The 9,029-nt window shown below is 37.0% G+C and overlaps 1 protein-coding gene and 1 long non-coding RNA gene across 2 annotated transcripts in view; one reads left to right on the top strand and one right to left on the bottom strand.

Moving 5' to 3' along the window:
* Nucleotides 1–1,052: 1,052 nt before the first annotated feature.
* LOC116186883 overlaps nt 1,053–9,029 on the bottom strand; it is a 22,960-nt gene continuing 14,983 nt past the window's right edge. The window contains exon 3 of the long non-coding RNA XR_004151931.1: nt 1,053–1,172. This is a non-coding gene — a long non-coding RNA (uncharacterized LOC116186883). The remainder of the gene's footprint in view (nt 1,173–9,029) is intronic.
* The window catches only part of LOC102671200 (neuropeptide SIFamide receptor-like), a 73,237-nt gene continuing 65,545 nt past the window's right edge, over nt 1,338–9,029 (top strand). Inside the window, exon 1 of the mRNA XM_006610120.2 lies at nt 1,338–1,934. Coding sequence (XP_006610183.1) covers nt 1,391–1,934 — 544 coding nt within the window. The 5' untranslated portion in view covers nt 1,338–1,390. The remainder of the gene's footprint in view (nt 1,935–9,029) is intronic.

The raw sequence follows: 9,029 nt of genomic DNA, 5'->3' as shown, positions 1-9,029 counted from the left end.
CAAAATGGAATACAACGAAATGATGTAAAATTATGGAAAGATATAAAGGAAGATTCCTTTTTCAGAAATGTACAGATAATTTGTACTTGTGCATTTATTATTTAGATTTACTTTGTTCAATTTATTCAGTTTCTCAGGTTCTTCAGACATCAATAATAATCGAAATAACAAACAATTCAAAATGGAATACAACGAAAGTACGATGTAAAATCATGAGTGGAAAGATATAAAGATTCTTTTTTCAAAAATATATAGATAATTTATACTTGTGCATTTATTATTTAGATTTTACTTTGTTCAATTTTCTCAAGTTCTTCAGACATCAATAATAATCGAAATAACAAGAATTCAAAATGGAATACAACGAAAGTAGGATGTAAAATCATGGGTGGAAAGATATAAAGATAGATTCTTTTTTCAGAAATGTACAGATAATTTATACTTGTGCATTTATTATTTAGATTTACTTTGTTAGTTTATTCAGTTTTTCAAGTTCTTCGGACATAACAAACAAAAGTTCAAAATTTCGAAAAAGTTCAACGACCAATTTTCTTCTTGTCATCTTTGACACGTGATCAAAGTTTGAACAAGTCGAATCAATCGAAGAAATTCTAATTCCTTACACCTTACACCTTTCTCCATTCCTCCGAATATTCCCCTTACCTTCGTCCAACAACAAGTTTCGCCCGAAATCCTTCCAATTTCCCGGCCTCGAGCTGCGCTCTGCCGCTCGCGATCTTCCTCCTGTAGCTCGCATGCGGGTGCATGTGGACGGGTACGCTTGCGCAGTCGCGCAGAGTCGGCAGACAGCTCGCCGCTACGGGTGCATCTCGCGGCAGTCGGCAGTCGTCTTCTAAACCAAGCTCATTAGTCGCCCAGCATTCGGCCGCGGGACACCTTTAACAGTGTGGATCGTAACTCCAGTTCCAACTTCCTCTTCGCGCCCTCTCCACACACGCTCGCCTCTGCACCCCCTCCAAATCTCTCTCTCTCTCTCTCCCTCTCCCTCTCATCCTTCCTCGATCGAAATCGTTCCTCGCCTCAAAGAGAGCTCTCCCGCGCTCGATACGAGGGGATGCGGCCAGCCTCGATGGGCTCTCGTGCACGTGCCAGTTGACGCTCTCTCTCTCTCGAGGAGAGCGTCGAACCCGTCGAACCCGCGCGCTCTCTCCCTTCCTCTCTCCCCAAACGGGATATGACTTCCATCCGGTGAATCCACTGTCCACCAGCTATCGTTCCGTCGAATTAATTCGGTAACCTCCAGGAGGCGAGGCTCCTCGAAGAAAGGGGGGAGGGGAAAGGGGGCGGTGGGGGTGCGTCGGCCGCCGATGGTCGAAACGACGCGGAGTTCGTTTGTACAACGGTAGACGAACGAGATATATCCTCCCCGATGCTTCAACCACCGTCTCCCCCCGCGGAGATGGCATCGCTTCGTTTGCCGGACTCGGAGGAGTTCGACGTGGACCCCCGCCGAAGGAGCAACAACGGAAATGGGCCGGGCACGACGGGGTCGGCCGTCCCGCCGGCCACCGTCTCCACCCTCCTCCAGATGAGGGAAGAGGCGGGCGATTATCTGAACAACCTGATCGCCGAGGCGTTCGCCACTAGCCCCGGCAGGCCGCCCATGGAGGCGGGGCACGGGGGGGGCCTGTTGAACGCGAGCAAAACGGCGAACCTGACCGCGGCTGACGCGCCGGTCATACCTGTGGACAGATTGTACAGGCACAGCATGGCGATGTCGGCTGTTTATTGTGTCGCTTACGTTCTAGTATTCGTGGTCGGTCTGATCGGGAACAGTTTCGTGATCGCCGTGGTGTACAGGTCCCCCCGGATGAGGACCGTCACGAACTTCTTCATCGTGAACCTCGCGGTGGCCGACGTCCTGGTCATCGTGTTCTGCCTACCGGCCACACTGTTGAGCAACATATTCGTACGTGAGTACTACTCTCCGCCTATTTTAATCTCACGATTTCTGATCGTGAAATTTTTATCGTAACGAAGGTTTTGGTTGGTAAGAATGTGTCGAGTTTTATTTAGTTTACACTCGAAAACGGTGTAAGTTGCACCGTTGGAGAGAGAAGGAATATTAATTTTGCGAGAGAGAGAGAGAGAGAGAGGGATGCGTGCGAGCGATTCCAGCTGCGAGGGGCGGAAGGGGGTGGAATCGATCCCCTCGCGATTCTACGCCGCGTTCACGATTCGATGCACGATTGGGCGCATCGCGGTTCCGCCACAAGGGCCGACAACTTCATCTCCGAGTAGAAGGGGGAGGGATAAATTATTCTATAATGGAAATCGTTCGAAATTTGCTCTTCTCCCCGTGGGGGGAGGAAGTTGGGATTCCTCTTTTCAATTTCCACGCGCGCTGCCTCCGCGATTTATTCGAAGGGGAGGGGGTTAATTTTTCGAGGAGGATCGATCGCGGAGGGTGATTAGTTTGGAATTATGGATTTCCAATCCGGCCTTCGGAACGGGTTGTAAAATTTAATTTCGAACAGTTTTCGAATTTTTCATCCGAGATATATTCGACTTGCCCGTCGTGGGTAATGGAAATTTTGAATAATATCGAGGTTATTCGTTGATGATCGATAATTTGAAAAAAGGAAAAACGAAGATACAATAATTCTCGATTATGTAATTGGATAATTGAATTTTGGAATTCGATTTTCTCCAACTTAAGATGGAGTTTTTTTTTTCAATTTGCACGGAATCTTGCACGAGTTGTGGAAAGGAAAAGGGATAACAAGTGAGGAAACGTTTCGAGAAAATATAAATACCAAATATTTTCACTCTATTTATCAATCTGACAAGATTAATTCTTATTTTAACTCTGGATATTAAAATCGATAAAATTTAATATTCGCGACGAATGATAAAGACACTGGAACCTTAGATCTTCTCAAATCCCTGATGAATATAATTCCCCTTCAACGAAGGGAAAAAACTTTGGGAAAAATCAAAACGATCCTTTCGCAATCGTCCTTCGAATTTAGCCCAATTAAACGGACAGGTCCTGCGTAACTATCCACGCCTAATCGACTTCCCTCACGAAATTATATTTGCTCGTTATCCTTCGAGTTGGAATTAACTGACCTGTTTAATTAATCCTTGTTAAACGTCCGCAGGAAACCTTCGAAGGATTGACAAACGATGAATAAATTTGTCTGAAATCGTGAAACTTTTCGAAAAAGTTATTTTCGAATCTCTTCCAGTGTTTCCATATTTTTGGGACACCCTATAGAATATATTAAATAAATAAATATATCGTCATGATATCCTTATTACTAGGACAATCTATAAAAATAGCCAAATTAATAATCATTGAATTGTATAATTGTTTATTTTATTATTAATTTTTTTTTAATCGTGTTTAACAAACATAGAATTCAAATTCTCGCATGGCAATGAATATTAGAGGATAGAAGTTACGAGACTGTTGTTTCAACTTCGTAAAATTTATGCGGAGGAGAGAGAAGAAGAACAAAGGAGAGTCGAGAAGTCGTCGATTCTTAAATTCTTTTTTTTCTCCCCGCGCGAGAATCTCCATTTAAATCACAATGGTCAAAAGGCGGTGTTATTGAAAAACGTCGCGTGTCCAGTCGGGCGGCAACTTTTCCATTTCCGCCGTTTCTTTTTCCCCCCCAAAAGCACGTCCCCTGAATTCGAAGAGAAACGATCGATCCGAATCGTCCCGTCTCGCCTCGAATCGCAAAGGTCGCGATAATTGCGGATAGAGACACGGTGCTCGACCGTGAGACTCCCTCCAGACTCCTCCCTCCTTCGGCTAGCAATTGTCAGCGTGTCGAATGACTAACGACGTCATTAGCACGCACTTGCGCCACGAACACGCTTTAGACCGCTTGTTTTCCCCGGCAGGGGAATTCAAGTGTTCGGCGTGAGAGAGGGAGGGGGAGCACGTGCAGACTCGTTCACCGTGTAAACTATTTCCAGTCCTTGGATTTTTCTTGGAAATTCTTGAAAATTCACGCGATTTTCCTTCACGAAGGAGAGAAGTGTGTCTCGTTCGTGCTTTTTCTCTCTTTTTTTTATTTCGCCTCTCTTTTGCGCGCGTATGCATTTGCATGAACATTTGGATGAAAAATTGAAGGGGCGATACTGGAACGAAAGGTGTGAAAATTTCCTTCGAATTATCCTTCCAGTTAATTTTTCGTTAGTTTCGTTTCTGTTTCATCGTGCAAATTAAATTTTAAGGGAAAAGAAAATTTAGTTCGATTTAGTTTACAGAATTTTATTGGGAGTAAATGTGTATTGCATTAATTTTTGATATTCCATTTACCCGGTGAAAGAGAAACGGATGATAAACTTTGTAAGATTATTGATACGTCGTTTTAAATGTAGAGAAAGGAAGTCACGAAGGGAGGAAAAGGAATCTTAATAATAAGATAATTTTACAAAATACACTAACTTTTATAGTACGAAATATTTATTACATTTTTATTAAACAATTTTATTTTTACCTGGAAATCGAGATTTCGAAATCACTATGGAGTTTGGGATTCTTTTAATGCGACTATAAATTTGAAAGAAGAAAATTAAAGATACGAAAAAGTTTTATTATTTTTACCTGAAAATAAAAATTGAAATTTCGAAACATTTTTGTTTTGGCTATAATTTTGAAAGAAGAAAATTAAAGATACGAAAAAATTGATCAAATTGATATTGGATTAACAAAATTTGTGAATAGCACGGTACAATGTCAAACTGATAAGATTAATTAATCGGTTTATTTAATAAATCAAGCGTTTAGCTCGAACGAATTTTGTCACATTCATTTAATGCAAATATATTCGAACAGTTCACGCCGAACCGATTGCACAATTTTAAACGTAATTATCTGCTTGGATAATACTATAACAAAGTTCCCTTTTCGCAGTATACAATGTAAAATAAGTTAAGTCATCGATTTTACTCCAAGTATCTTCGAGTTCAAGGTAATCCATCGTTTCCAACTTGATTCAATCCCAAGAAATTTCAATTCAGCTTTTTATCACGGGGGAAAGTAGCCTTAAACGTTATCCAATCTTTCTTTCCCATCTGTTTCCTTTTTCAGCGATCAAAAGCGACATTTGCATTGTTAATTTCTGAAAATGAAGCGAAACCGGCCCCCCTCTCTGTTTTCACTCTCGAAAGTTTATCACGAAAGAGAGTGCTAATGAAGTATTATTTCTGCGAATTTAAGTTCCAACGCTGAGGACTGAGGATTGTAAATGATGCCTTTGAGCTCCTTTCCGCCAATTTATATCTTTCGATGTTGTTATTTTATTACGTTTATAATTTTTATACTTTTATATATAAATCGAATAGAGATTCTTAACGATTCAAGTTAATTTTTTAACACGTATAATTGTTCGTCGTTTTTCGATTTATGAATTTATAAAGATTATCGATTATCTTTTTCATGATAAATTCGATCGTGAAATGGAAAAATATTCAAATACACGTGAATCGAAGTAACCTAGCATTCCATCTTTCATGCCTATTGATCAATTCGTACGAAATATCTGTTCGATTTTATTTATACGATTAAAAGTGGGACATGGCCGCTGGTCCCTTGTGTCTAAAACTGCGTCTTAGGAATTTAATTTTTTCCATCAAAAATTGAAACACTCCATTATCACGGGGGAGGGAAGGAAAGGAGTTACGTTGAAAGGAATATTAAAGATTATGTTATAATCACACGTACACGTGTGTTACAAATATTTTGCTGATTATTGAGAATAAAATTATAACGTGGAGAAAGGGAAAAGCAATTCTTGTCTTCCGAAAAATATCATCCACACGGAATGATAAAATTCTGTTATGCCCCTCTGTTTGCGGAAAAACCGAGAGTCTATAACGAAATTGAACCCGTATTCGAGCTGGTGTTTTTGTCGTGGATGATGGGAAAGAGTTTTCCATTCTTTCCCTCCCTGGTGAGATGATTGCTCGCCTCCTCGCCAGGAAGAAGTTTCGCTATCGCCGGATGACTTTTGTCCTGAAAATTGTCCTCCCTTTTCTTCCCCTAGCTCCTCGATTATCCATTGTTCGAGATCTCTGGTTATTCTTACGTTTACTTAAACACCGAATACGTCTCTGTCGAACTCCATATTAATCCTTTTTCTCTCTCTCTCTCTCTCTCTCGAATTCATTTTTCTTTATTTTTTTGTAACGAAGAGAAGCAATATCCTTCTCTCATTCTAAACGCAAAAACACTTAATAAATAAGTTTCAACATTTTTATATATCAATTGTTCTACTCCAAAGAGAAGAAATCTTCCAAAATTCTCTCAAAATGAGAAACACATTGCAATCCTTGTTCCTTATCATTGATTATTTAATACCAAAAAAAAAAAAGAAAAAAGATTTCTACACATATTGCAAATAATTTTTATTATCCGTTTTATTATCCACGAATACGAATCATTCGAGGTAAATATTTTCCCCTCGTCAATAATCATTGGCCCGATCGCGGAAGGGGAGGAATAATCGGTTTCCACCCGTCCACGTGTTTCATTATTCCCGCGTTATTATGCACTGATCGATAGTCAAAGGGAAGAGTTGACCGACATCGGTGTAACATAATCGCGCGCGATTACACACGGCTTCTCTCCTCCCCCTTCTCCTCCCCCTCGCCCCGCCCTCACCACGAATCGCGGTTATAACGTAATTATTGGCGGCCGCCGGTTCTCGATTCGCCCGGGTTTTCCCGTGTTTTGGAATCGCGCCACGAACACGTTTCGTTTCGAACGAGGATTTCGAAAAGGTGTTTCGAAAGTCGGAAGTCGCGGCGCGCTTTCTTGAGGAGGGTATTTGGGGAAACGTTTCAATAAACGTTGGTGGATGTTCAGTGGTTGAACAGTCGAATTAAAGTGGGTTTTATGGCTTGGTTTTATTGCCATTGCTCGAGAGCAGACATGGAGGAACGTTGGATGCTTGTCTTTTTTTTTTTTTTTTATGGTGTTTGCGAAGTTGGAAGTCGTTGGGTTTTGTTGTTAGTCTCGATTTTGCTTCGGGTGGAAGCAAGAGTTGTAAGGAAGTGAAGTTTTGTTTCTTGATCGTAGAAATTAATATCTTGCGTGGTAGTATGTTTTGCACGAAATATAGTGAATATAATTGTAATTGTAGTTCCAAGGACTGAAAATCAATAGAAGAAGTAAAATTATTTTATGTATAAAATAATAATTGTAATAACAGTTGGAAGAATTGAAAATTTGCCAATAGATTATATATATATAGACTATATTATTACAATTATGAATAATTGTAATAATAGTTGAAAGAGCTAAAAATTTGCTACTAGATCATATTGGATTTTATCTCAGGTGTATAAATATAAAGAACAGGCTTAAATATATATATAAATAAAATATATTGGAAATTATATTCAATTGGAGGAAGAAAAATTATTTTATGCATAAAACAATAATTATATTATTATAATATTAATAATAGTTGGAAGAGCTGAAAATTTGCCACTAGATCATACCGAATTTTCTTTCAGGGGGTAGAAATAAAAAACAACCTTATATAAAAATAATATAAATAATAAATGATATATTATATATATAATAATGATTATATAAATAACAAATAATATAAATAAATAAAATATATTGGAAATTATATTAAATTGGAGGAAATAAAATTATTTTATATACATAAAACAATAATTGTAATAATAGTTGGAAGAGCTGAAAATTTGCCAATTTGAGAATTATATTGAATTGGAAGAAGTAAAATTATTTTATGCATAAAACAATAATTGTAATAATATTGCAAATTGAAAGAATTGAAAATTTGCCACTAGATCATATTGAATTTTCTTTCAGGGGAAATAAAAAATAACTTTAAATAATATAAATAAATAAAATATATTGGAAATTATATTAAATTGGAGGAAGTAAAATTATTTTATGCATAAAACAACAATTGTAATAATATTGAAAGTTGGAAGAACTGAAAATTTGCCACTAGACCATACCGGATTTTCTTTTAAAGAGTAAAAATATAAAGAACAGGCTTAAATATATAAATAAATAAAATATACTAGAAGTTTATTAAATTGGGAATTATATTAAATTAAAAGAAGTAAAATTATTTTATGCATAAAACAGTAATTGTAATAATAATTGAAAGAATTGAAAATTTGCCACTAGACTATACCGGATTTTCTTTCAAGAAATATAGAAATATAAAAAGCAGGCTTGATTAAATAAAATATACTGGAAATTTATTTAAAACATAATGCAAGAATTGACAATTTACCAATGGAGGAATTTTGTGTATAAAAAAATATATTGAAAATAATTGTAATAATAGTTGGAAAAATTGAAAATTTGCCACTAGACCATACCGGATTTTCTTTCAGGGGGTAAAAATATAAAAAACAAACTTGATCAAATAAAATATACTGAAAATTTAAATTAAAATGTAATCCAATATTAGTCGTCAATTGAGTAATAATTTTTTGACAATAATATACATTATTCTATTCCATTATATTATATAATATAAAAATGGGATTAGGAATAAGGAGGAACAGAAGTTTTTCTGGTCTCTATAGAATAAAGAATAAAAGAATAAAGAAGGGAATTTGTAATAACGTTACTTGTTAAGGAATGAAATAGCAGATTCAAGTTGAAATACCTAGGAGTACATACTTGGCGAATTTATTGGATCCCGGATAAATTCACTTGCATTTCCTAATATAAAACAGCTGAAGTACGTTATTTTCGTATAAAATCTATAAGGATTTGACAAAATAATATATTGATTAAAATTGATATCATTTGGATTGGAACAATGAAATAGAATAGCTAAATAGAGTTCGAATCACAGTGGTTAGCAACTCGTTATTGATTCATGATAACCTACTTAATGTTAATGTTTCTATCTTGGTTTCACCATCAACTTTCTTATTACGAAAACTTACTATAACGATAGTTTCAAAGTTGTTCCGAAGTCACGTTTTAAAACGAATTGATCGTAGCTCATAGTTAGATGTTAAATATTTATGAAAGATTATTGAGC

This window comes from Apis dorsata, unplaced genomic scaffold (assembly GCF_000469605.1).
Source record: "Apis dorsata unplaced genomic scaffold, Apis dorsata 1.3 scaffold_69, whole genome shotgun sequence".
NCBI lineage: Eukaryota > Metazoa > Arthropoda > Insecta > Hymenoptera > Apidae > Apis > Apis dorsata.
The sequence above is the reverse complement of the archived record's forward strand: the minus strand, read 5'-3'. Positions and strand labels throughout refer to the sequence as shown.